Source organism: Tympanuchus pallidicinctus, unplaced genomic scaffold (genome assembly GCF_026119805.1).
Source record: "Tympanuchus pallidicinctus isolate F22 unplaced genomic scaffold, pur_lepc_1.0 scaffold17, whole genome shotgun sequence".
In the NCBI taxonomy this organism is placed as follows: Eukaryota; Metazoa; Chordata; class Aves; order Galliformes; family Phasianidae; genus Tympanuchus; species Tympanuchus pallidicinctus.
Genome location: NW_026294690.1, coordinates 11,272,736 through 11,298,910, shown reverse-complemented (window position 1 = coordinate 11,298,910; position 26,175 = coordinate 11,272,736). Strand labels below are relative to the sequence as shown.

The 26,175-nt window shown below is 64.1% G+C and overlaps 2 protein-coding genes across 4 annotated transcripts; both read right to left on the bottom strand.

Annotated features, from left to right (window-relative positions):
* Window positions 1-268: 268 nt before the first annotated feature.
* Window positions 269-9,353, bottom strand: LOC128078357 (laminin subunit beta-2-like). Its single transcript, XM_052678464.1, has 32 exons — window positions 9,161-9,353; window positions 8,825-9,000; window positions 8,616-8,751; window positions 8,424-8,497; window positions 8,135-8,323; window positions 7,998-8,061; window positions 7,295-7,497; window positions 7,080-7,200; window positions 6,775-6,963; window positions 6,499-6,678; window positions 6,319-6,431; window positions 6,164-6,243; window positions 5,951-6,086; window positions 5,626-5,781; window positions 5,411-5,538; window positions 5,217-5,334; window positions 4,941-5,133; window positions 4,730-4,873; window positions 4,409-4,640; window positions 4,167-4,330; window positions 3,868-4,092; window positions 3,219-3,433; window positions 3,040-3,136; window positions 2,602-2,974; window positions 2,340-2,524; window positions 2,022-2,263; window positions 1,754-1,957; window positions 1,539-1,683; window positions 1,246-1,453; window positions 1,032-1,173; window positions 609-945; window positions 269-527 (listed from the first exon to the last, which is right to left on the bottom strand). Exons 1-32 carry the CDS (start codon window positions 9,234-9,236, stop codon window positions 391-393), a joined length of 5,382 nt encoding a protein of 1,793 aa, XP_052534424.1. The 5' UTR covers window positions 9,237-9,353; the 3' UTR covers window positions 269-390.
* A 154-nt stretch (window positions 9,354-9,507) lies between these two features.
* LOC128078355 (laminin subunit beta-2-like) lies at window positions 9,508-23,971 on the bottom strand. Of its 3 annotated transcripts, XM_052678461.1 has the most exons (37): window positions 23,812-23,971; window positions 23,535-23,627; window positions 22,667-22,756; window positions 21,013-21,062; window positions 20,355-20,530; window positions 20,147-20,270; window positions 19,998-20,071; window positions 19,721-19,909; window positions 19,587-19,650; window positions 19,307-19,509; window positions 19,118-19,238; window positions 18,813-19,001; window positions 18,554-18,733; window positions 17,613-17,725; window positions 17,417-17,496; window positions 17,034-17,190; window positions 16,736-16,888; window positions 16,500-16,658; window positions 16,303-16,424; window positions 15,617-15,737; window positions 15,146-15,338; window positions 14,828-14,971; window positions 14,448-14,679; window positions 13,901-14,064; window positions 13,595-13,819; window positions 13,296-13,510; window positions 13,125-13,221; window positions 12,293-12,668; window positions 12,039-12,223; window positions 11,511-11,740; window positions 11,179-11,382; window positions 10,887-11,031; window positions 10,596-10,803; window positions 10,381-10,522; window positions 10,036-10,212; window positions 9,808-9,964; window positions 9,508-9,733 (listed from the first exon to the last, which is right to left on the bottom strand). In XM_052678461.1, exons 4-37 carry the CDS (start codon window positions 21,041-21,043, stop codon window positions 9,600-9,602), a joined length of 5,484 nt encoding a protein of 1,827 aa, XP_052534421.1. In that variant the 5' UTR covers window positions 21,044-21,062; window positions 22,667-22,756; window positions 23,535-23,627; window positions 23,812-23,971; the 3' UTR covers window positions 9,508-9,599. The 3 variants fall into 3 exon arrangements, with proteins under 3 accessions (XP_052534421.1, XP_052534423.1, XP_052534422.1); XM_052678463.1 differs by lacking the exons at window positions 23,535-23,627; window positions 23,812-23,971 and having other exon boundaries at window positions 22,667-23,206; XM_052678462.1 differs by lacking the exons at window positions 22,667-22,756; window positions 23,535-23,627; window positions 23,812-23,971 and adding an exon at window positions 22,242-22,362.
* Window positions 23,972-26,175: the final 2,204 nt, after the last annotated feature.

The following is a 26,175-nucleotide window of genomic DNA, read 5'->3' as shown; positions in this document are numbered from 1 at the left end:
GGCCTGCCTTGTCCGGTTGTGTTCCCGGCCCTTCCGTGTGTCCGCAGCGTCCCGAGCTCCGCTCCGTCCCCGCCCCGCCTTGTCGGCCAGCCCTCGGCCTCCATCGCTCCGTCTTTCCGCCTGTGCTCCCGGCCGGCCACCACACGCATCTGCAGCATGTCGGCCGAGCCCCTGTCACCGCCCATGGCGGCCCGGCGTGGCGACCCAGCCCTATAGCCCGCCCGAGACCAGCAGGGTGGGGATGGAAGCCATAATATGGAGACAAGAATCTTGCTGGGTAGCTTTATTCACACGCGGGGTGCCCATCGCAAGGGCTCTCTGAGCCCCCGCTGCCCCGAGGGCCGGCAGAGGCAAGGTGGGCAGGAGGGGCTGTGGGCAGCAGGGAGGCCATCACTGGCAGGTGTTGTAGATCTGGACCTGCTGGTTGATGGTGGCCAGCACCTCCCTCATCCTGGCCTCCAGCCCATCCAGCTGGGCCACCTTGGCATCCAGCACCCGCTCGTTCCGCTCATACTCCTCCTCCAGTGCTACAGGGAGGAAGATGGGGGCAGTGGGTGAGGACAGCCCCACACCACGTCCCCCGAACCTGGCACCCTTCCTGGCCTCACCTCGCAGCTTCTGCAGCTTGCCCTGGGCATCCTGCAGCAGCCCGGCGGCCTCCTCGCGCAGCTGCTGGGCCCGGCCGCCTGCCTGCTGCGCTCCCTGTGCCTGGTGCTGCACCAGCTCCTGGGCGGCCCGGTACCGGTCCCTCAGCGGCCCCTCCAGCACCTGCTTGGCTTCACTGGCACGGTCCCGCGCAATGCCAGCTGCCTCGTGAGCACGTGTTGCCGCCAGGCTGTTGTTGGCACGTTTCACTTTCAAGGCGTCCATCTGTCCTTCCAGGAGACCGAGCCGCTCCATGGCAGCAGCCAGCTGCTGCTCCGCACCCAGCGTCTGCATCCGCATCTGGAGACAGGCGGCGATGGGGTGTCTCCATGGTGGGGACAAGCAACAGCGCTGCCGGGTGCAATGGCAGCACAGGGTGCCCTTACCGTGCCGATGGTGCGCTCGCTGTGCTGGATGTCAGCAGCAGTGCTGTGCAGTGCCTGCCCGGCCGTGCCCTGTGCCTGCCGCGCCTCCTCCAATGCCTGCTGCACTGCTTCAGCTGTGCCCCGCACACCCTCCGCCCGAGCCCTGCAGCCAAATCAGCATGGCCTCAGTAACTCAGACTGCAGCAAGGCTGTGTCCCCATGTCCCCAGACTCACTTGGCCCGCTGGGCATCCTGCAGCAGCTGCCCAGCCTGGCGCACGTCACCAGCTGTCTGCTCCAGGATGGCGTCCACACTGGCCAGGCTGCGCACCCGTGCCTTGATCTCCTCGGCCAGGCGGTGGATCTGGGCCGGTGAGGCAGGCAGAGACAACTCCAGCACACGGCTTGCCACCACCTCAATGCTCTCGGGATCAGCCCCCTCCTCTGCAGGTGGAAGCCATCAGCATCTCCCCTGTGCCTTGGGGCAGAGGGGGCAGCAGGGGTAGATCCTCCAGCATGCTGTACTCACGGCTCAGGAAGGCCTTCACGTGGCTGATGAGCTCCCGCAGCTCCTTGTTGGAGTGTTCCACGCGGGCCCTGGTCTGGTTAGCCTTGTCCAGGGCTGCTTGTGCCTGCAGCCGAGCCTCGTCCGCCTTCCCCTTGGCCTCAGCCACCTGAGAAGAACAGAGACCCTCAGTACCAGCACGCATGGCCACGCTGCCCACTTCCACTTGCATCACGCACCCTATGGGAGAGCTGGGCCACTTCGCCAGCCGCCCGCCGCAGCTCCTCCTGTGCGTGCCGTGCACGGTCCAGCGCACTGTCAGCCGTGGAGACGGCCCCGCCACAGCTCAGCCCCCCGCAGCGTCGTGTCCCATCCTCATCCCGGCAGCCGGCTCCTCCGCAGGGGCTCTCAGCGCAGGGCACATCCCCAGCAGCGCCACACACCTGCAAGGCCGGTGGAGTTGAGCCATCCCCAGTTGTCATGCCCCACTCCCATCCCATATCCCACCTTCTTGTTGACTGTGTGCAGGCTCAGCTCCTGCGCCCTGGCCGCCAGCTCCGTCAGCGCCCGCCGGCTGGCTGCGTTCTGCCGGTTGAAGGCATCCCTCCTGCTGGCCAGGAGCTGCTCGGTGTGGTGCCGTGTGGCTGATGAAGCGCTGACGGGGCTGGGTACGACACGGGTGGAGGAATCCGCTCGGCGCTCAGCATCCTGTGATTCCCAGTGGGACTGGCGAATGCTGTCGAAGGCACCTGGAGGCAGTGGAGCCACATGAGACCCCTGTCTGCCACTATGGAACACTGCTGTGGGAACCCCAGTGATGCCTACCAAGAAAATTTGAGGTCTTAAGGGCATGCAGCCGCTGCCCCAGCTCTTGCAGGCTGTGGTTGAGGGCGTGGGCTCCGCGGTCCACCATGCCCAGCACGTGGCTAGCATTGAAATTGGCATCCTGTGCCGCTGTCAGCTTGCTCTCCAGCTGTGTCAGTTTCTCAGTGGCTTCCCCAATCTGCTGCCTGCAAAGCAAGGAGGTGCCATGCTCACACAGCTCTGCCCCATGCCCCCAGAGCTGTTCCCCACGCCCTGTGCTCACCGCAACCCCTCTGTGGCACGTGTCAGGAACGTGGCGGTGGTGACGGTGGCATTGCGGGCGGCCACTGCATCACGCACAGTGGCCAGGCTCTCCTCCAGCCGTCGGAAGGTGCCCTCGAAGGCACCAGCAGCCCCAGTGTGATGCAGGAGGCTGGCCCGCTGCGCCAGAGCCCGGGTGCGGGAGGCCAGGTCCTGCACCACGCGGTCCCAGTCCCCAAAGCAGGGGTGGCAAGGCTGGCAGGACGGGAAGGTGCCAGAAAAGCCCCGGGCGCATTGGTCACAGCGGACGCCCGAGACACCAGGCCGGCAGTCACAGTGCCCACTGCCACGATGGCACTGGGCGCTGGCGATGCCACGGGGGTCACAGTCGCAGGCTGTGGGGAGAAAGCAGTTAGGGTGCCTCAGGGCACGGCACAGCTCCTGCCCACCCAGCTCTCACCTCGGCACTGCAGCCGTGGATCACCCCAGTGCTGCTCCTGGCAGTCGGCACAGGTCCGGCCCCCAAAGCCCGGCCGGCACGAGCACTGCCCTGTGAACTGAAAGACACAGTGCAGCCAAAGCTGGCACCCCCCGTCCCCACGCCATTCCCTCAGCCTCCCCATCCCTGGGGCATCTCACCTGGTTGCATGCAGGTGACAAGGAGTGCTGGGGGTGGCAGGCGCAGGGCTCGCAGCCCTGCCCACTGCCCAGGTTCCAGAAGTTCGGGCTGCAGCGGTCGCAGCTCTGTCCCTCCACGTGGGGCAGGCAGTGGCACTGCCCATTGCGCGGGTCACAGTGGCACTGCTGCGGCCCGCAGGTGCTGGGGTCGGTGCCCAGTGCATTGCAGGAGCAACCTGGAAGCAGAGGGAAGCTGAGTGAGGATGGAGGCTTCAGAAAAGATGTGGTTAAGATGCAGACAGGGATAGCATAGGGAGGAGATCAGAATTAGGATGGGGTAAGGGTTACAGTTAGGTGGGCTAGGAGTACAGGTAAGGATGGGATGGGGCAAAATAGAGACATAGGCTGGACAGGGATAGGATGGAGACAAGATAGAGATGGAGTAAGAACAGGTCAAAGACAGAATCAAGGAGGCTGTGAGGGTGGGAATGAGTGGTAGAGGATAGGAATGGGCACAAGATGAGGATGTAGATGGGACAGGACAGGGCAGCAGTGCTGGGGCTGGGCAAAGGAGGCAGCCACAGCAGGACAGGGACCCCACAGTGATGTGCACATGGGCCCTGGAAGTGCCGGGGCAGGAGGCACGTCTAGCACATCTGTGTGTACTCACGCCTGCAGCTGTGTCGCATAGCATCCCCATAGTACCCAGGCTGGCACTCGGCACAGTGTGGCCCTGCCGTGTTGTAGAGGCAGCGCAGGCACTGCCCCGTGCGCCGGTCGCACGCCTCTGGATCTGTCATGTCGATGTTATTGTGGCACTGGCAGGGCAGGCAGCGCCCGCCGGGTTGCAGAGGGTCTCCGTAGTACCCAGGCGCACACTCATCACAGCGGGGACCTGTTGGCACAAAGTACTGAGCAGTGCCTGGGGACAGGGCTGCGGACACCGAGCAAGCCACAGCAAGCACTCACCTGTGTACCCGGGGCTGCAGTGGCAGACAACCTGCCGGGAGCGCCCATCCTGGTAGCAGGAGGCAGCGAAGTGCCGGGGGCCGCCAGGTCCGTCAGGGCAGGGGCAGGGCCGGCAGTGCTGGCCGGAGCCCAGCGCCGGGTTCCCAAAGTGCCCGACGGCGCACCTGGGGGTGGGCAGTCAGCGGGGTTAGGGCTGACCGCGGCACCCTCCCACGTTCCAGGCGACTGAGCACCCTGCCTACCGCTGGCACCTCTCGCCGTCCGTGTGGTCGCGGCAGCGCAGGCAGCTGCCCGTCTGTGGGTCGCACTCCTCAGCGTGCCCGTTGCACTGGCAGGGCTGGCAGGTCGGGAAGCCCCAGTGGCCCGGCTGGCAGCGGTCGCAGCGTGAGCCGTGGGCACCCTGGCGGCAGGGGCACTGCCCTGTGACGGTGTCGCAGACGGCACTCAGCGATCCCTCGCCACTGCACTGGCAGGCTGCAAGGCATCAAAGAATCTATGTGTTGAAGTCCCTGGCAAACAGGGAGCACCTCTCCCTGCATCCACTGCTCTGGATAGGCACTCACGTCGGCACCCGCCGGGCCCGAAGCCGAAGGTGCCTGGGGAGCAGCGGTGACAGCGCCGTCCCACGACGTTGGGCTTGCAGCGGCATTGCCCACCCTGGGGTTGGCACTCAGCGCTGAGCGAGCCCTGTGGGTCGCAGAGGCAGGCTGCGGGCAGGACACAGTGAGCACCGGTCATCAGCATGGGGTGTGGGGCGTGCAAGGCCATACTCACGCAGTGCCCCGTCGTGCAGGATGGCTGAGAGGCTGTGCAGGAGTCGGGAGCAGGGCTCTGCCACCGGTGACATCACCACAGTGTGGAAATGCTGAGCGCAGCGGTACCGCTCGAAGGTCTCCCGACGTCCCATGGCAGCGGGGTCACCCGCAATGAACATTTCCATGGAGGAGTAACGTGGAAGGAGCACCAGCTGTGGAGGGTCAGCAGGATGTCATCTTAATTCCACATCCTTTGTGCCCCCTGACGCATGCAGCCCCATCCCAGACCCCTCACCGAATCAATGAGCACGCTGGTGGTGGGGTCCTGCTGCCCTGTGGCACAGCCCAGCTCCAGGCGGACGGTGTAGGAGACGCCCTGCTCCAGGCAGATGGGATGGGGCAGCACCACATACCTGGGACAAAGCAGAGCAAGGGCAAGTGGATGCCTCCTGCCAGCCCTGTTCAGCTGAGCCCTGCTGGGACACTCACCGGGTGCCAGACAGGAGGCTGGTGGAAAGCTGGTCATCGGCCGGGATGGTGTTCCCACATGGGCTGCTGGCAGACACAGGGCTGGGGCGCAGCACCTGCACCTTCACCTCCTTCCAGGGCTCTGGGTGCTGCATGCAAAGAACAGGCAGAAATCACTGGACCAAAAGTCCTGCATGCCACTTCTGGAGGTGCAACACCCCAATCAGGGGGCTCACCTGGGGCTCATAGCGGATGATGACATCGTATTCCATGGAGAAGGGCACGTCGCTCACATGGAACTCTACCCAGCCGCCCTCCTGCATGCGGGCAAAGCCTGACCCTGTCCAGGAGGCCGGGTGACCTGCGTGAGGCTCACGGTCCACCACCGAGCCCTGGGGAAAGGGGCAGAGGTGAGCAGGAGGACCCCAAAAGGGGCCTCAGTCAGCATGCATCTCAGCCTCACTGCTCTCACTTGGTGCCAGCTGGCTTGGAGACCCTGCAAATGTCCCTCCCAGTGCTCTGCTCAGCCCATGCCCCACCAGGGACACCTCTGTCCCTCACCTTGTGCAGCCGGGCATCCTCAGCTTCATAGGTGTATTGGTCCAAGTTGATGCGGTAGAAGCCGGGCTCCACCTGCTCACATTGCCGTCCCACGATGTGGCTGCGGCACTGGCACTGCCCTGTTTCTGCAGCACACCTGGCACCCCAACCACATCGTCAGCCCCCCAGGGCTAAAGGATTGCCCCTTCCACCCTGAGCTGTCACAAAACTCACCGGTTGTTGCGGGCACCTCCCACATCACACTCACAAGGCCGGCAGCCAGGGAGATCGTGGCTGAGAGCCCAGTGCTCGGGCTGTGGAGAGCAATGGGGTCAGCGAGCGGCCAGCCGTGGTGCCACAGCCCTGAGCACCGTGCACGTCCCACTCACCAGGCACTGGTCACAGCTGCGCCCGGTCACCAGCCGCTTGCAGAGGCAGTCACCGCTGATAGGATCACACTGGCTGCCATCGGCCACCGTGCCACGGGGGTCACACCGACACCCTGCACACAGACAGCGGTCTGTGGTGGTGCCCGACACCGCTGGGTGACCCCGTGCCCCAATACGTACGCTGGCAGCCCTGCGGGTTGGCAGCACTGAGCCCAAAGAAGCCGGCTTTGCAGCGGTCGCAGCGAGGGCCCTGCACGTGCTCCTTGCAGCGGCACTGCCCCGCGATCAGCCCCCGCTCCGGGTCATCGGCGCCGTCACACAGCCCTCCATCCACGGTGCCGTCAGGGTCGCAGTTGCAGGCTGGGGACAGGCAGGGTCAGCACCAAAGCCCTCGTGCCAGCCCCACAACACCGGGGCCGGATGCAGCCCTGTGCCACCCCATGTCCCAGCACCGACCTCGGCACACGGCAGGATCCCGCAGGTCCTTGCTGGGGTCCTTGTAATAGAAGGGCTTGCAGAGATGGCAGCGGCGCCCCATGGTGTTGTGCTGGCAGCCATCGCACACGGCCCCGCTGGTGTTCCCGGTGGCCAGGAACACGGCCATGTCGAAGTGGCAGCGCCGTGAGTGCTCGTTGCAGTCGCACCCTGCCAGGACGGCACCCCTGGTACCCGACCCGCCACATGCAGGACCCCAAACCCCAGCATGCGCTGCAGGACCCCATGGCCCCACACCGCGCCGGCTGTGGGCGCGTGGCACTCACGGCGGCAGGCGTTGGTGCTGGAGCCCTCAGCCGGGCGCCAGGGCAGCTCATGGTAGAAGTCCTCGCAGCGCTCACAGTTCAGCCCCTGCGTGTGGTGCTTGCAGACACAGCGCCCGTGCACCTGCCGGGATGCCATGGTGAGGAGCTGTGGGACTGGGTGCTGCGGTCACCCCAATGCAGTACAGCACAGGGGTCTGTGCTATGGCTGGACCTACCATGCCATTCACAGTGGCTGTGGCCCCGCTGAGCGGCGCACACTCCGAGGCGTGCCCGTAGCAGAAGCAGTTTCCACGCAGCACCATCTCATACAGCGCATAGTAGTACTTCTCGCGGATCTCCCGCCGTGAGTCCAGCAGGTTGTCCCCCAGCGTGTGCAGCTTGGTGAGGTTCACCCGCAGGTTGGTGACACGCAGCAGCTCTGCATAGAAAGTTGGCAGCTTGGCTCTGCTCACCCGTACCTGCTGAACACTGTGCCCAGCTGCAGCGCATCGCACATGGTGCACCATGGCTGGGGATGTACTGCTCCGTGCTGGCGGTGCTGCATGGCACACGGGGCCAGCAGGACGGCTCTCCAGGGACAGCAGCTTCCCAGCAGCAGCCGCCGGGCCCCGCAGATTCCTCCCCTCCTGCTCCCAGCCTAAATTTAGCCTCAGCTGTTAACCCGCTGCATCCTGTGCCGTTCATCTGCCCACCACCAGCTCCATGCTGCGGGGTTACAGCCCCTGCACCAGGCACTGGCATGGTCCCATCTCCCATTGCTTGGCATCCTATGCTGCGCCACATTCATCCACACCCCGCTGTATGGGTCTGGAAACTCCCAGATCCAGCCCCTCAGTGGGGCTCAGCATGAGGACACAGCAGCCAAAATAGTGGCACCCAAAATAGAGCCGCAGGGCGGCAGACGGGCGGGCGACTCACCCTGGATAGCGGGGCTGTAGGGGTCGCGGATGGGGATGGCGGGGTCCAGCACGCGGTAGATCACCTGCAGGAAGGAGGAGAGCGGTGAAGGGACAGCGGGATCCTCCAAGTGTCCCTCGGTGCCGTCGGAGCCTCACCTCCCCCTCGGTGGAGGGCTCGATGTCAGAGTAGCGCGACTCACAGATCACATCGTCAATGCGGCGCGGGGGCCCACGGGGGACGTGGGGGAAGGACGCAGCACAGTCGTAGGCGAAGTAGCGGTACGTCTTCCAGCTGCGGCCAAAGTCGGCCGAGCGCTCCACCAGCATGGCTGCGGGGCGGAAGGTCTGCGGGGCACATGGAGCGGTGGGGGCACACGGCAGGGTTGGGACACGCGGCAGGATGGCAGTCGGGATGATGGGGTCTGTGCCATCCTGCTGCGCTCACCTTGAAGGTCATGATGAGGTGGGTGAAGTGGAACTCAGCCTCCAAGTCCAGCTGGATGCTGACGTGCTCCACGCCTGGGGGGGGACACCCGTGTGACTCCAGCCTTGGCCACAGCAGCACAGGGCTGAGTCACGGCTTCCTTAGTGTGGGAGGACGGGAAGAGCAGCCCCCCAGGGACGCTCGATTGCTCACCGTTCTCCGCCTGCCACCAGGCCTTCTTGGGGCGGGGGGCAAAGGTGGTCAGCACATTTTCGATGCGGTGGCTGTCGGTATTGCTGCGGGCATCGTAGGGTCTCCGCGAGTCACAGACGAAGCATTTCTTCTCCTCCTGCGGGCGGGGGCTCAACGGTCACCCCACCCCACCACGTCCCCGTCCCCCCGTCTCTCATCCCCCGTCTCACCTGGAGGTGGCTGACGATGCAGTAGGGTTGGGGCCGCCGCAGCCCGCAGGTGGACGAGACGCTGAGCCGCGAGGCTCTCCCCACCAGCAGGTCCCCGGTGGCCGGATAGCAGCTGCCGCGGGCGCAGCCATGGGGGGCGTCGGGAGAAGAAACGGCCCACGCGGCCCCTCCCGGCCCTGCGTGGGCAGCGGGTGGATGAGGCCGGACCCCACGCGGAGCTCCGTCCCCGTCCCGCACGGCCCCGAAGCGGGGACCCTTCCGCGATCAGCCCGGAAATGCCCCGCGGGTCCGGACCCCGACCCGAGAGCGTTCCGCGAGCGGGGGCCGTGCACTCACCGGACGGCAGCGGGACGAGGAGGGAGAGGAGGAGGAGGAGGAGAAGCGGGGGGAGGAAGGCTGCGGGGCCGCGCATCGCGACGGCGCGCGGGACTCGGGGTGCCGCCGCGTGGGCTCCGGTCTCGCGTGGGTAGGCGCGCGTTGCCGAGGGGGGGGTTCCCTCTCGCCGCCCCTCCGCAAAGTTGTGGCGGCGCTCGGGGCTGCGCGGAACTCGCGGGGCGGTCCCTTCGCACGGCGGCCCACGCCGGGCCGGGAAGGGCCAGCACCGCCCCGCCGGAGGCCGGGGGTACCGCGGGGGGACGCGCGGGACTCGGCCACGCGAGACAGTGAGAGGCCGGACACGGGCAGCCGCTGCTCAGCGCTTTATTTGCAGGCGCTACAGACACCCCGCGGGTTTCTTCCTCGCCGCGCGGGGCCGCGTCCCGAGCGGGTCGGACTCCTAGCAGGTGGCGTACGCGTTGGCCCGCTCGCGGATCTCCTGCAGCAGCCCCGACACCTGCCGCTCCAGCGCCTGCAGCCGCGTCGCCTTGGCCGCCATCGCCTGCTCGTTGGCCCCGAAGTGCTGCTCCAGCTCTGCGGGAAGGCACGGGGTGCAGGGTGGGCTGCGGGCACCGAGCGGGCGGCCCCTGTCCCACGCCGCCTCTTACCTTCCAGCCGCTTCTTGCTGCTGTTGGCTTTATCCAGCAGGTCCCTGGCCTCGGCCGTCAGCCGCGTCACGCGCTGCAGGGCCCCGCCGGCCATCCCTGCCATCCCGCTCACCCGGTCCTTGAGCACCACGTAGCGCCGAGTCACCTGCGCCAGGTCCTGGGGGCACACGGCACGGTGAGGCCGAGCTCCCCGCATCGCCCCCCGCCTGCTGCGAGGCCGGGGCTCACCTGGCTGAGCGTCCTCGAGGCGGCGGTGGCACGCTGCGCCCCATCCTTGGCATCCTGTGCCAGGCGCCGGGCGTCCCGTCCGCGCTGCTGCAGGGCGGTGACGCGCTGTGCCAGCTCCCGCAGCCGCCGCTGCAGCCGTGATTCCTTCCCCTGCAGCGCCTGCAGCCTGCGCTCCGCCTGGGTGCATAGGACACAGACGGTGGGCGGGCACCGTGTGCCCATCGGGTACCCGTGGCGTGCCCACACCACGCCATAGCATCGGCTTTGCTCCCCATGTGTGCCCACTCCATTACCCGCAGGGCCCAGGCGTGTGCTAGGGTCCCCATCCCCAGTATCACCTCTCACCTCCCTGACTTTGCCCTCAGCAGCCCGGATGCCATCCTTGGCTCTCCGCAGGGTGCTCCCAGCTGCCATCACCTGTGCCTGTGCCACCTGCAGTGCGAGCTGCGTCTCCGCCAGCTCGTCCCTCACGCCCTCTGCTCGCTCCCTGTGGCGATGCAGACACCTCCAGCTCTGCTCAGGGCTCTGTCGCCCTCCCCATCCAGCTTGTCGCCACTCACCTGGCATCCTGTCCCTGTGCCAGCAGCCCCTGTGCAGCCTCCAGCCCCTGTGCCGTGCCGTTGAGCACCGCGTCCACCCCATCCAGCTGGCTGATGCTCTCCTGCATCTCCTGCAGCAGCTCCTGGATGTGTGCAGGGCTGCTGGGCAGGGAGATGTTCAGCACCTGCCGCGCCACCAGCTCGATGCTGCCTGGATCTGCACCCTCCTCTGCAGGACATCGGAGCGGGGTGGGCTCAGGGTGGGCTCCATGCCCAGCACCATGCCTGGTGCCCACACACTGCTGGCCCTACCCGACAGGAAGGCTTTGATGCGGCGGATGAAGTCCCGCAACTGTGCTGTCGCTTTCTCTGTGCGGCTGCGGGCAGCCTGTGAGCGTTCCAACGCCTCCTCTGCACGGCTGCGGGCACCCCGTGCCAGGTCCTGAACCTCCTGCATCTGGGGTGTAACCAAGGGGCACCAAGGGGCTTACAGTTGGGATGTGCAAGGGGCCGGCACTGACCCAGGAGTGGGCACAGGTGTGATGTTCAAGTGGGCACAAAGGGCCTCGCATGAGAACCCAGCACATGGGGACGCCATCCCTACCTTCTGTGTCACAGCACTCAGCTGTCCCAGGGCCACCTCCAGCTGCTGTGAGGCATTGCGGGCACTGCTCAGGGCTTGAGCTGACACGGGCAGGGCCCCTGTGCACCCCACACCCCCGCAGTGCCTCATCCCCACGCTGTCCCGGCACAGAGCTCCTCCACACAGTGATTCTGCACAGCTCCGGTCTCCAGGAGCCCCGCAAATCTGCAGGGATCCAAAAGGTGGAGTTTGAATGGGCAGACCCTCATCCCAATTGGCACAAGAGCCAAGCAACCCGTGTGTCACCTGTGATATGATCACCCCGAGCCCTTTTTCCCCCGTCTCACTCTCACCTTCTCATTGATCCCAGTCACGCTGAGCCCTGACGCCCGTTTCTGTGTCTCCCGCAGGGATTTCCGCTGTGCAGCCATGCTCCGGCGGAACGCATCACCCCGCTGCTGCAGGGCCTGCTCAGCTGCCCACTGCGTGGCCCGTGCTGCATTCAGCTCACCTGCCGTGCCATTGGCCACCACCTCTGCCTGCCGTGAGTCCCGTGCTGCCACCACGATGCTCTGGTATGACTCTGCGAGTACAGAGTGTCCCTCGAGTCCCACCATGTCCCCAGCATCCTGTTATGGCTCCAGGATCAGCCATATCCCTTGTGTCTCTCCATGTCCCAGGATCTCCTAAGTATCCACTGTCTCTCCATATTCGGAGTCCCACCACTTTCCCGAGGTCCCTCTGTTCCTAGGACCCTCCCACACCCCAGAGTCCTACCAAGCACTCAGAATTAGTTCTCCCAGTCCCAGCTACATATCCAGCACTGGGGCACGGCTCTCCCAGCCCCCATACCCCCAGAAGCCCTCACTGGATGCCCTTACCCCTGAATCCTGCTGTTGTCACGGTGCCAAGGACAGCTTGCAGGTGGGAGGTGGTTTGGTTGAGCCCACCCAACTCATGGCTCAGCCTGGCCAGCCGGCTGTGGTGCAGCACATCAGCCTGCTCCAGCTGATCCACGTGTTGCTCCAGCTCTTGAAGCCTCTTCCAGAAGTTGTCCAGCTCCGTCCTATGGGGCAGAGAGCTCTCAAATACCTCTGGATGCCTAAAGCCCCCCCAGCCCACCGTGTGCACTTGCCTGCTGCCATCCAGCTGCCCGGCCAGCTCCTGCAGGAGGGGGCTACTAGGGCTGCTCCCCTCACCCAGCAGCCGCTCTGCATGCTTCAGGGCCTCCTCCAGTGCTCGCAGGCGGGGGCTGAGCGGGGCTGCAGACCCTCCCTCATGCAGTGCCCGTACCCGTGCCCCAAGGTGCTGCAGCCCATCCTGCAGGCTGCCCAGCACTGCATCCCAGTGCCCAAAGCAGGGGTGGCATGGAGAGCAGCGAGGGAAGGCGGCCTGGTAGCCCCGCTGGCAGCGGTCGCAGCGCAGCCCCCCAAAGCCTGGCCGGCACTGGCACTGCCCACTGGCTCGGTCGCACTGAGGGCTCTCAGCACCCAGTGGCTCACATTCGCAGGCTGTGGAGATGAGCACTGTCACTGCCTGAACTCTCCAGAGGCCTCTGTGTCCTCAGAGTAGCAGTGTGTCTCCTGGGTCCCATCACATACCCGGAGACTCACTGTGTCCCTATCCCATGTCCCCAGCATCATGCTGTGGCACATGGTTCATCCCTATCACCAGGGTCCCACCACATCCTCATGAGCTTGTTATGTCCCCAAGGTCCTTCACATCCACAGGATTCTCTCCATGTTCCCAGGAATCCCCAGGTAGCCAAAATCTCATTCTATGTCCCCAGGACCCCCTGTGTCCCCAAGACTCCCCCTTCCCCCAGGTTCCCATATTCCCAGGAGCCCCCATGTACCCCAAAGCACAGCGTTTGTCCCAACGGCACCCTGTATCCCCAAGACCCCTCTTTTCTCAGGGTTCCCATGTCCCCATACACCCCACTGCCAGTCTGTGGGTAAAGCTCTCACCTCGGCACTGCAGCTCGGGGTCTCCCCAGTGATTCTCCTGGCACTGGGAACAGACACGGCCACCAAAGCCGAGGTGGCAGTGGCACTGCCCTGTGACCTGCAGCGAGAGCAAGGTGCTCAGCCCACTCATTCTCACCCCCGGAGGACGCAGGACCCATACTGGATGCTCACCTCGTCGCAAGCGGGGTGCGTGGCATGCATGGCATGGCATCCACAAGGCTGGCAGCCCTCCGTCCCCCCCAGGTTCCAGAAGTTGGGTGCACAGCGGTCGCAGCTCCTGCCCACCACATTGGCTCTGCAGGCACAGGCTCCCGTAGCGCGGTCACAGCTGCAGGTGCCAGCGGTGCAGTGGGCAGACAGCGTTCCCCGCGGGTCACAGCTGCAGCCTACGGGTGGTGGGCAGCCATGTGGGGCAGGGGGCTCAGCCTCACGCCACCCCAAGACCTCGCACAGCCCCCGGCCCAACTCACGGCGACAGCTGCGCTGCAGGGCATTGCCGAAATAGCCGGGCTGGCACTGGGCGCAGCGGGGCCCGGCAGTGTGGTACAGGCAGCGGCGGCAGTGCCCTGTGTGCGGGTCACAGGCCCCCGGGTCGCTGGTGTCGATGTTGTTGTTGCACTGGCAGGGCCGGCACACTCCTCCCTCCATCTCCGGCGTCCCAAAGTAGCCCGGGGAGCAGCGGTCGCAGCGGGGCCCTGTGGGGACGTGCGGTGTGGCTGATGGAATCTCAGCCCTCTTGCTGGGGTCCTGCAGCACGGTGCCCGTCTGCCTCTCACCGGTGTATCCGGGCGCGCAGAGGCACACGATGTGGTGGGTCTCCTCGTCGGCATGGCAGGCGCTCCCGTGGTAGTGCCGTGTGCCAGGGTAGCCAGGGCAGGGACAAGGGCGGCACTGCTGCCCTGAGCCCAGCACCGGGTCTCCATAATAACCATCTTGGCATCTGCAAGGGCAGGAGCGAGGTCTCAGGTGTCCATCCCATCTATTTCGTCAACTCCCATCCCATCCCATTAATCCTAACCTGTCCCATCCAGCTCCACCATCCCATTTTATTCCATCTCATCCCGTCTTTTCTTATCCCATCCTCATCCTATCCCATCCCAAGCTACCCTACCGTACTCTACACCATCTCATCTCATCTTATCTCATCCCATCCATCTATTCTAACCCCACTCGATCCCATCCCATCTCATCTTTTCTCATCCCATCCCATCTCATACAATCCAAACCTGTTCAATCCCATTCATCCCGTCCTACCCCACCTCATCAGTGCTGTAAGTATCATGCTATGCCGTGCCATGCCGTGCTGAACCCAAGCACGCTCACCTCTCGCAGTGCCGGCCGGTGGTGTGGTCTCGGCAGCGCAGGCAGCTGCCCGTCCGCAGGTCGCACTCCTCGGCGTGCCCGTTGCACTGGCAGGGCCGGCAGCTGGGGAAGCCCCAGTGTCCTGGCTGGCAGCGGTCGCACTGCCGGCCCATAACGCCCGGCTGGCAGCGGCACTGCCCACTGCCCGCATCACACAGCTGCGACACAGAGCCCTCCGGGGAGCAGGCGCAGGCTGTGGAATGGCACAGCTCACGTCAGGGTGACCTCAAGCCAGAGAATAATCATCCCAGTGGGATGGACAGACAGACAGACACACAGACACGCAGACAGGGGGGTCCCATCCTGGCATGCCTGACACACCAGCAGACCCTGTTACTCACGGCTGCACCCCAGGGGTCCAAAGCCGTAGCTGCCGGGTGCGCAGCGGTCACAGCGTCGGCCGAGGACGTGGGGCTTGCACTCACACTGCCCTGACAGCACCTGGCACACGCTGCTGCGGGAGCCTTGTGGGTCACACTGGCAGGCTGTGGGGCAGCAGGGTTGTAGCTGGGGATGGGAATGCCATGCCACACACTGCCACCAACCCCTGGCCTCTCCCACACCAGCTACTATCCGGCCTTGCTGTGCCGAGCATGGCTCTATCATAGCCCACTCACCCACCCACTCATGGCCCCTCATCCCTGCGGCCCCCGACTCACGCAGAGCTCCATCGTGCAGCACGGCTGAGACGCTGCAGACGAGGCGGGCGCAGGCTTCAGCCAGGGTGTGCGGTGGGGCCATATGGAAAGCCTCCAGGCATCGGTAGCGCTCCAGCTCCTCCAGCCGCTGCACCGCTTCCACTGCTGCCCCGTGGAAGCCCGGCAGCTCTGGCACACGTGGCAGCAGCACCAGCTGTGGGGCAGGGGGAGGTGGTGGGGCTGTCCTGGGACCAGTCCCAACTCCATCAACATCCCCAGCCCCACCGATGTCCCCATGCGTGGCCCCATCCCGTCGACATCTCCATCCTCATTCTCTGCTCCAGACCCAGCTGCAACACCAGTTCCATTGCCGCCTCCATCTATACCCCATTCATCTCCCTCTCCACCCTGTCCCATCTCTGTCCACCACTCTATGTGTGGTTCGCCCACCCCTGCCCATCTCCCCACCGGGGTGTGTTGGGATCCCCTTACTGAGTCGATGAGGATGAAGGCACTGGGGTGGCGCTGGGTGACGCTGGCTCTCTGCAGCCGCACAGTTACTTCGTATGGGGTACTGGGCTCGAAGCAGAAGGGCTGGGACAGCAGCACATACCTGCAGAAAGGACGGCATCGGGTCACAGAGAGATGGCCAGAAGAATGTAGCAGGACCTGGCCACGTTCATCACCCTGATTCCCTGACCTGTGTGGTAGGACTATCCCCCTTCCCATACCAACCACATCCTATGCCATCCCTCAATTCTAGAAGTATGGTAGTGTTGTCCATCTCCCTGTCCTGATCCTACTTTCATCCTCATCCCTATCCTATCCCACCCCATTCCCAGTTCCATCTTTATTCTCTCTCTTTATTTCATCCCACCACATCCTCTCATGCACATTTCCACCTTTATCCTGTCTGCATTCCCATTCTCATCTCTATGCCAGTCTCATTCCCATCTCTATCCCCAAACTCATGCCCATTCTCAAGCCCAATCTGTCTACACCCCATCCCTATCCTCATTCCCATCCCCATCCATATCCTCAACCTGCTCTCTCTACCCATCCTACCCCATCCCCATCTCCATCTTCTTTCCACACCTATCCCATTCCCTCGCATCCCATCCCACCCTTTCCCTGTCTCCATCTCCATCCTTATCCAATCCACCCCCACCCCATCCCACCTCTGGCTGTGGGGCAGGCCTTCGTGGTACATCTGCTCTGAGGGCAGCAGGTTCCCACAGCGTGGTCCGGTGGGCAGCGCCCGGGAGCTGATGCTCACCACAGCCTCCCAGTCCTCGGCTGACTGCAATGGGATGCGAGGCCATCAGCACCGGCGGTGCCACACGGTGCACACTGGGGCCATCCTGCAGCCACTCACCTCAGGCTCATAACGCAGCAGCAGCTCGTACTCCATGGGGTAGGGCACGTTGTCTACATGGAATGTCAGCCCGGCTCCATCCCGCACACGGGCAAACCCCAGTCCAGTCCACGTCACCATGCGCCCGTCCCCATCTCGCAGCACCGGCTCCACGTCGGGCTGGGCATGGCACCGCATGGCTCAGCCCCAGCCCAAGGCTGTGCCCCGCCGTGCCCCCTCCTCAACCCAGGGCTCACCTTGGGGGGCTGCTGGAGGCTGTGGCGTGGGGCTGCGCGGGGCTGGGGGGAGCGGGGAGGGCTGCGCTGGGGCCGAGCACGTGCTTTCCGCCCCGCTGGGTCCCCACTGCGGTGCTGGGGGCAGTCCTGGGGCACCTCTGCCCGCACGGCGCCCTGCAGGGATGGGGATGGCCATGCATGGGGACGGTGACGCGTGGAGCATGGGGATGGCCATGCGTGGAGATAGCCATGCATGGAGCACGGGGATGGCCATACACAAGGTATGGGGCACCGTGGAAGCCCAGATGGGGACACTCACTGGGAGCTGGGGATGGCTGGGCCCGCGGCCCACGGCTTGCTCAGCCTCGTAGGTGTAGTGGTCAAGGGGTGCGCAGAAGAAGCCGGGCTGCACCTGGTCACACTGCCGGCCCATGAGGTGGGGGCGGCAGGGACAGGCCCCGTCCTCCATGGAGCACCTGGGGAATGGCCCTCGTCCATCTTTCTGTCTGACCGTGCCTCACCCATCCCTTCCTGTCCCCAGCCCTCCACCTTCAGGCACAGAGATCCCTCCTTCCACACCACTCTGTCTCCACTGTGAAGCCCTGTCCCCATCCCTCCAGCAGTGGTCCCACCACTTCCACCCTGTCCCCACACCCATCCCTGTGTCCCCGTGCCCGGCTGGGCAGTACTGTGGGGCCTCACCGGTTGCTGTAAGCTCCCCCGAAGTCACAGGAGCAGGGCCGGCAGCCCCCTACATCATAGCTCAGGCCCCAGAATTCAGGCTGCAGTGAGATGGGAGAGACAGGGAGTAGGTGTGGGGCCAGCCCAGCCCTGGGGAATGCCATGGGGCTGGGGAGAGCCAAGGCAATGGAGCACAGTGTGGAGCTGGGGCACTCACCACGCACTGGCTGCAGGAGCGCCCGGCCACGAAGCGCTTGCAGTAGCAGTCCCCGCTGATGGGGTCACAGGGGGAGCTGCCCGCCACCGTGCCCCGTGGGTCACACCGGCACGCTGCCCCGTGCACAAACACACACATGATGGGCTGCCACACAGCACTGCCACCCACCACAGCCCCCAGTGCACCCTGTGATGTTCAAACAGCAGCTCCACAGCCCTCCCTCCTTGCCCCACGGCCCTGAGTCCCCCATGCACTGTTGCTCATCCCACCTTTCTATACCCTCCCTCCCTCTTTCCATCTCCAACCCTCCATGCCAATCCTACTTCCATCTCCATCATCCCCTCCCATTGCTTCATCACCTACTCATCCAGCTCCACCCTTCCATCCCTGCCCTCCAGCCTAATTCTTCCATCCCCATCCCTGCATCCCTTGTCCCTTCATCCATATCTCCCCACCTCATCTGTTCATTTCCATTCTTCTTCAATCCCCACTCTTCCTACATTGCTTCATCCCTAACCCATCCATCTCTACACTTCCATCTCTGGCCTCAACCCTCCAACTCAGGCCTTCTATACCCCTTCCTTCATTCCCCATCCCCACTCTTCTATTCTCATTCACACTCCTCTACTCCCCTCCCTATCCCTGTATCTCCATTCCCATTCCTCCACCTCCATCCCCATCCCCATCTTCTCCATCCTTCATCCCTTCAGCTCTGCCCTCCATCTCCTTTCCCAAACCTATCCCTTCATTTTTATCCCTCCATCCCCATCCCTCTTTCCGTATTCTCATTCCTTCATCCCCATCCTTCCATCCCTATTCCTCCACCCCCATCTCCATTCCTTCATCCCATCTTTTCATCCACACTCCTTCGCCCATGTTCCCCCCTTTCCATCCCCATTCCTCCATCCCCACAGCCCACGCCCACCCCAGCCCCAGCTCACGCTGGCAGCCCTGAGGGTCTCCCTGGCTGAGGCCGTAGGCTCCGTGCCGGCAGCGGTCGCAGCGTGGCCCGGCCACGTTCTCCTTGCAGCGGCACTGCCCCGCGATCATGCCCAGCGCCACGTCCGTGTGTGCATCGCAGGCACCGCCATCCAGCGATCCCGCAGGGTCGCAGTCACACGCTGTGGGGACATCATGGCAGCTGCGGCAGGTGGCGGTGGGGGACACGGGGTTGGGGGCAACAGAGCTGGGGGCACTCACGGATGCAGGCAGTGGGAGCGCGGATATCGGAGCGCGGGTGCCGGTAGTAGAAGGGCTTGCAGAGATGGCAGCGGCGCCCCATGGTGTTGTGCTGGCAGCCATCGCACACGGCCCCGCTGGTGTTCCCGGTGGCCAGGAACACGGCCATGTCGAAGTGGCAGCGCCGTGAGTGCTCGTTGCAGTCGCACCCTGCCAGGACGGCACCCCTGGTACCCGACCCGCCACATGCAGGACCCCAAACCCCAGCATGCGCTGCAGGACCCCATGGCCCCACACCGCGCCGGCTGTGGGCGCGTGGCACTCACGGCGGCAGGCGTTGGTGCTGGAGCCCTCAGCCGGGCGCCAGGGCAGCTCGTGGTAGAAGTCCTCGCAGCGCTCACAGTTCAGCCCCTGCGTGTGGTGCTTGCAGACACAGCGCCCGTGGATCTGGGGGAGAGCATCTGGATCAGCCCAGGCGGTCACCCTGTGCCACGTCGTTCCGTGCCGCATCTCACCATGCCAGGGACAGATGGCGGAGCACCAGGTGCAGTGGCACACTCAGCAGCGTGGCCGTGGCAGAAGCAGCTCCCACGCATCACCAGCTCATCCACAGCATAGTAGTATTTGTGCAGCACTTCCTGCCGTGAGTCGAGCAGGTTGTCCCCCAGCGTGTGCAGCTTGGTGAGGTTCACACGCAGGTTGGTGACACGCAGCAGCTCTGGGTAGCACAGGTGGCATCATCAGTGCTCACTGCGCTGCCCCAGAGCACCGCATCCCATCCCTATGGATACTCACCCTGGATGCTGGGACTGTACGGGTCCACCACTGGGATGGAGGGATCCAGCACCTTGAAGATGACCTGGAGGTGGGATGTAGCATGTCAGCGCATTCCCCAGCCCCATCTCCCCACACCACCCAGCCGTACGCACCTCGCCGTGGCTGGAGGGCTCGATCTCAGAGTAGCGCTGCTCACACAGCACCTCGCCTATGTGCCCCGAGGGATGTGTGGGGATGCTGGGGAAGAGCTTGGAGCAGTTGTAGGCGAAGTAGTGGTACGTCTTCCAGCTGCGGCCAAAGTCGGCCGAGCGCTCCACCAGCATGGCTGCGGGGCGGAAGGTCTGCGGGGCACACAGTCAGATGGGGGCACACGGTGGGATAGGGACCGGCGGGTCATGGGGACCATCCCACTGTGCCCCATGCACCCACCTTGAACTTCATGATGAGGTGTGTGAAGTGGAACTCGCCTTCCAGGTCCAGCTGGATGCTGACGTGCTCCACGCCTGCAGGGACGGATGGTCTTGGCTGAGGCACGCAGCCCACGTGGGGACACACGCATGGCGTGGCCATGCTCTCACCATTCTCCGACTGCCACCAGCTCCTCTCGCTGTGGGGGCCGTGCAGGTAGATGACGTTCTCAATGCGGTGGCTCTCACGCAGGGCCGGGTTTCGTGAGTCACAGGTGAAGCATTTCTCAGAGTCCTGAACGGGGAGCATCAATCACTCTGGGGCTGCACCGGCACACTTTGCCGTGCTGTGCTGTGCTGTGCCGTGCCATAGGCTCACCTGGAGATGGCTGACGATGCAGTACTCCTGGGGCCCCTGCAGCCCGCAGGTGGACGAGGCGCTGAGCTGCCGAGCTCTCCCCACCAGCAGGTTGCCGGTGGCCGGGTAGCAGCTGCCACGGGCACAGCCCTGGGATGGATCTGGCTCCTCCCAGCCCCCTGCTGCTGGCACCCCCGCTGCACAGAGCGCAGGGGTTGGGAAGGCTGTGCCACAAACCCACAGCCCATAGCCCTGTGCTACCCTACCCCCATCCTGCCCCATCCCCACATCCTGACCCACTGATGCAGCACAAAGCTCCGTGACCCGGAAAGATGCTGGCAGTGTGGCTGTGGCCTCATGACCGGGGGGAAGGGTGAGGGCCGGGAGGGCAGCACCAGCAAGTGGGACGCTGGGCTGCAGGCTGCTGGCAGGAAGGGATGGGGAGGGGGAGAGTGTGGGTGTTGCAAGCACTCGTCTCATAGAGTGGTGCCAGGGGGAGCTGGGAGCCAGGTCAGGTGCTTGCTAATCCTGCAGGGCTCAATGCAGCCCAAATTCCTTGCTGGGATTTGCAGTGCCCAGGCCCTCACCGCATTAATATGGCCCTGCGACCCACAGCTCCTGCACAGGGCAGTGGCCCTGGGGCCACTGCAGCCCCGGGAACTGTGGGAGCAGCACTTACCCAGGAGGAGAGCGAGGACCAGGACATCCATGGGCAGCCACGGGCCCTACCTGTGGGGCACAGAGATGGGACTGCAGCATGGGGCAGCACTGCCTGGGCCTCTCGCAGCCCCACACACGCATCACCCGTCTCTCAACCATGTCCCCAGCCCCATGGCTGCATCCCCACACCCCATCCTGCAGCCAGAGAGCACCCATCCCTGCCTCCGTGTCCAGCACTGGTACTACTGTCCCATTGGGTCCAAGCACTGGACCAGGACACCTGGGGACAAGAGTCAGCAGGGCTGGAGCAGGCCAGGCAAGGACGTCCTGCAGCTGGCCGGGGTCCTGCTGTTAAATTTAGGCTCCTGTTGCGCTCTCTTCTCAGCCGTCACCGCCTCCTTCCAACCTTGCAATCACCGGATCAAAGCCTGACTCCACGCCGCCCCAGCACAGCCTTCCTGTCCCCGCATGCAGCCGCCCGGGGCCCATCCCAGCCAGACACCAGCGCTCTGCCCGGCGCCCGTCCCGCTCAGCGCAGTGCCAATGGGCTGGAGAGGCAACACCGAGCGCTTCCCCAGCCCCGACCCCGGCCCGGCAGTACCTGGGTAGTGCAGCGATGTGCGAGGCCGGAGGTGAGGGCCCACCGCCCCAGTCCAGGCGTGCAGAACTGAGCGGGGCGATGGGAGGCGATGGGAAAGCGGGCGGCCGTCCGGCCCCCCCGCACTCACACAGACACACACGATTCTTATTCAAATGCGCTGCCCACTGAATGGGACGGCGGTCTCCAGGCTACGGGAATGTCACTGCCGATTCCTTCTGCCTGGAGGCCCTCGCCGCCCGCCCGTGGGGCTGTGGGGCCAGGCCTGGCAATGCGGCCCAGCCAGGCGTCGGCAGCCCAGGCACGCCCCGGTGCCAACAAAGACGCCTCGAGAGGCCGCCGGCTCATCCTCCATGGGGCCAAGCCAAGGCCCCGTGACCTCCCCGCCTGGGGATGCCGCGCGGCACCGCCCGGGCTCAGCACTGGGGCCGTGCTGGGTGTCGGCAGGCACGCGGCCCTCCAGGCACACACGGGGCTCGCCGGGCAAAGTCCGACCCGCACCCGCCCTGGGGAGCACCCGGTGGCCGTGGGAGGATGCAGCCCCTCCTCACGAGGACCCCGGCCCCGTTCCTCACACGCTGTGCCGTGCTGGCTGCCCGCGCCCAGCCGTAAGGCCACGCCGCGCCCCGGGGCCCTGCAGCCGCTCCTACCTGCGCACGTGGGGCCGGCGGGCCGGGCAGGTGGCCGTGCCCTCCGGGGGCCACGAGCTGAGCCGGCACGGCCCCGCTGCGCTCGGCCGCTCGTTCCTGGAGGAGGGCGGCCAGCGGCTGTCTCCTCCTCCGTGTGCCGTGCCAGGGAGGGAGGGCCCTGCCTGCGCCGAGGTGCGGCAAGGTGAGGCGCAGGCCGGGTGCCAGGCGGTGGTTGCCCCGCACGGCACAGCCACGGCCGGTCGCGTGGCACCGTCAGCGCACGCCATGGCTGCGAGTCGCCGTGCGGCCCGTGGGCACCCCGTGCCTACACAGGGCGCGTCTCCAGGAGCACAACGCGCGCCCTGGGGCGGCACGCTTCCCCACGCCTCCCTGCACCACAAACCCTGCTCCGCAGGTGCTGCCGTGCCCTAAGAGGCCACACTCACCCCGTGCCCGCCGGCGCTGCCTGGGATCCCCGAGAATGCTGGAGCCCAACAAAGTGCTCACTGTCACATGGTGCCTTTTATTAGCCAAGGCTGAAGGAAGGAAGAGGACCCGCGTGCTTGCACCAAGGCCGTGCTCTGGCTGCATGCCGCGGAGCAGGGAGGCAGGAAGGTAACGCAGCCCCCAGGGCCCGGCAGCACTCAGCGTGTCCCAGTGCTGCTCATCCCCTGGGCGAGGGATGCCAGGGCTCAGGGCAGGGTGGATGTGCAGCTCGGTGGCCAGACACTGTGCAGGGGAAGCCCAGAGGAAGGGAAGGGCCGTGCTCAGCAAGGCTCCCGCGGCAGTGACCGGGCACCGACCTTGGCTCTGGTGAGGTAATGGGAGAGCTGGGAGGAGATGAGCTGATAAAGAGCCATTAGCACGGGCCAGCAAGTCTGACAGGATCTTGCCAAGCACATCTTATTTGCTCTGGGGAGATCGCCAGTGGCCCGATAAAGGTGGCTGTAATAGGATCTCTGGCCTTGGAAAAGCAAGAGGGAGGAATCCTCAGATCCTTCTGAGGATCTGAGCAGCCAGCAGTGCTCCTAGGCCACATCCCCTGCCTCCCAAAGGCTGCTGGCTTCCCACCCAGAGCAGCTTGAGCCTGGCGGATGACACAGGTGGGGGCAGTGAGCTCAGCTCCACTCCCGCAGCACGCAGCTGGTGTGCAGAGCAGCCTCCCACGCCTGGCCAGCCCTGCTGGACCAACTTCAGTGCGCCCAGCGGGCGGCTGACGCTTCCCTGAACATCCTCAGCAAGCAGAGCTGCTTAACCTCTTTCCTGCCTGAGGACTTTGCTCGGGCACCCTGCATGCCACAGGCGCTGACTCACCAGGGTGCTGCAGCTCGCCGCTCTGGGGCAGTTCCCAGCTGTTCCTGGTGCACCGGGAGGAGCAGGCGCTCAGCTGGGGCCGCAGTCCCACCACTGTTAGTGCCAGGTCAGCGCACCGATGGCCCGGCAGGACAAACGGAGCCAGATCACACAGCAGCAAACAATGGCATTGCTGTTGAATTAGCCAGCAGAAAGGGATCCCGAGGGAAGAGGGAGGGGGGCAGGCAAGCGGGGCCTGGCGGAGCGCCAACAGCGCAGCGCCGACCCAGGAACTAACCTGGAATGCAGATTTGTGCCAGTTGTACCAGCATGGCACCAGTGCTACTCGTCTGGAGCATCTCCCATCCTGAGCCAGGCATTCCTTCATAGCAGCTGGGTGACCCCACAGCTCACCGGGGTGCACGGGTGTGCCTGAGTGGAACAGAGCAGCGGTGGCACACTGCAGGCACAGCACAGTCACCCTGCAGCATCCCCACGGGCTCGGAGCTGCAGCACCGTCTGGCAGGGACTAAAGAAGAGCCGGACACGCTGAGTGGTTCTGAGCACCATTTACTGAAGGGCTGGACAACTGCTAGGACTTCATAACAAAAGTTCATTTCATTTAAGAAAAAAGACAGTCTGTTTTTTTGTCCCGTTCCCTCCTAAGAGTGGAATAATACTAACGCTGTCTTTTCACTAAACAATGCCATTCCAAAATATACAACACTGAGTGTGGAACAGCCCAGCCTCATATTAAACATTAAATATACCTTCAGAAACATTCTACACAAACAAATGAAACAGTATAAGGTTCACTCGAGAACAAGATGGTCGGTTGTTGTGAATTCACCATACAAAAGTTTGTTGTGTGCCCAGCCATGGGGACGAGGCAGCGGCACCAGCAGCCTGGGCACGGCACATCGCTGCTCCCAGTGTCACTTGGGGTTCCCAAATGTTGGGGACCGTTGGTGGCTGCGCTGGTGGCACCAGTCCTGGCCAGGGCAGGGTGGTCGTGCTGAGCTGTGGAGGTGGTTCTCTCAGAGGTGATGGCTGGAGAAGGAGCTGCTGCAGCCAGGCTGCGCTGAGACAGACCCCCGCATCCCTGCCGTGCCCTGCTCCAGGAGCAATGTTTCCCAGCAATGCTGCACTGGGAACCGCAAGGAGGGAATGTCACTACACACCACACAGAGTGTCTTCCCTGACTTCATCCCGTCCCAGGCCTTGATGGGGATGGGGGCACGCTCTCAATGCCCTGCTTTGCAGGCTGTGCCCTGGGAATGACAGGTTTTGGCAGTAGCTCTGCAGCACCCACTTTTACAGCAGCACCACGTGCCTCACTGTCCGTGGGAATCACCAAACTGCAACAGGAACCAGAAGGGCTAATTAAGACAAGGAGAGAGTCCCAGAGGATAATAAGGCCTTTAAGGGACTCCCTGGGGGCAAGGCCTAATCATCCCCACGGGGGGAAGTCATTTCAGATGCTCACTCTCCCCCCCAGTTCTTCCAGAGGGCGGCAGGCAATAGGCGCCAGCGGAACTTGTGGCGCAGCTGTGCCTTCCTTGTGGCCCCACAGCTCAGCAGCTCATGGAGGACAAGGATGAGTGCTGGTTTCACCCCCACAAGGTCCTGCAGAACCACAGCTCCTGTGCCCAGCATCATGCTACTGGCTGGTAAGTGGAAGCTCTGCTTTGGGGACACTGCACGCGCGGCTCCCTTGCCCTGAAGATCTCTTCTGGCAGCAGAAGCTGGCTGGCCAGGCACTGCTGGATCTTTGTTTTCCCCAAATCCCAGCTTCTGCTTCTGCCTAAGGGATCCTCTGCCTTCCCAGGCAAGTTGAGGGGTCCAACCTCAGCACTACTGCTCTGCAGGCAGCACAGCACAAGAACGTCACATCCACAGATGCTCAGCCATGGCTGACAGCCATCAGCACTGCCACACACACAGCTCAGGAGCTCTGTCCTCAGATGGTCCCAGCCTGCACAGCTGACAAGGCAAAGGGCCATCCCCATCCAACCCAGTGCAGCTCTAAGGACTCCCAAGCACAGCTCTCCATGCTAAAACACCACCAGTGGGCTACAAAACAGGAGTTCTGTAATAATAATCCCTTATCTCACAGAAAAGTGCTTACAAAATTCTGTACAAGGACACTACTGCAGCTGGCACTTGGGGGGAAAGCAAACAGTTTGGAAGCAGCAGTGCCACGCTACATGGCTTGCAGGAAAAAGGCCAAGGAGAAACTTCTCCAGTTGAAAGCAGCAGCAGAAGGTGAAATCTGATCACAGCGCACACGAGCTTTAAAACATTTCTAGCAATTAACACTGTGATTTCAGCCTGGTGTCTGATGTGTGCTCCCCGCTGTACAAGCCGCTCTCCCCAGGGACCTCACTGACAGACATCTGAAGCATGCAGGAAGCTCACAGACCTCGTCTGGTGGAAGCGAAGCATAAACTCTTGCTTCTTGGCAGCTGAATAAAAGAAAAATGATTTCCACAAACTCAGTCTGAAGAACAGCCCTTTGACCGCTGCCTGAATTGTTACTAGAAGTGACAGTGGCAGAAATCCACACAGTAAAAGCATTCCTCAGAGAGTCTCCACAGCCCTTGGCTGTCACGGTGCCCAGGAACAGCACAGGCCAGGTTAGGCACTTGGATGAATTCAAAGA

Coding starts and splice junctions, on each gene's coding strand:
- LOC128078357 (XM_052678464.1), bottom strand. CDS start 9,236: ATGCGCGGCCCCGCAGCCTTCCTCCCCCCGCTTCTCCTCCTCCTCCTC. Junction 6,964..7,079: donor CAGCACCAACGCCTGCCGCC/GTGAGTGCCACG, acceptor CCGTCCTGGCAG/GGTGCGACTGCAACGAGCAC. Junction 4,641..4,729: donor CGGGCCCGGCGGGTGCCGAC/GTGAGTGCCTAT, acceptor GATGCCTTGCAG/CCTGCCAGTGCAGTGGCGAG.
- LOC128078355 (XM_052678461.1), bottom strand. CDS start 21,043: ATGGATGTCCTGGTCCTCGCTCTCCTCCTGG. Junction 17,726..18,553: donor AGACCCTCAGGGCTGCCAGC/GTGAGCTGGGGC, acceptor TGCACGGGGCAG/CGTGCCGGTGTGACCCACGG. Junction 13,511..13,594: donor CCTGCAGCGCAGCTGTCGCC/GTGAGTTGGGCC, acceptor CACCACCCGTAG/GCTGCAGCTGTGACCCGCGG.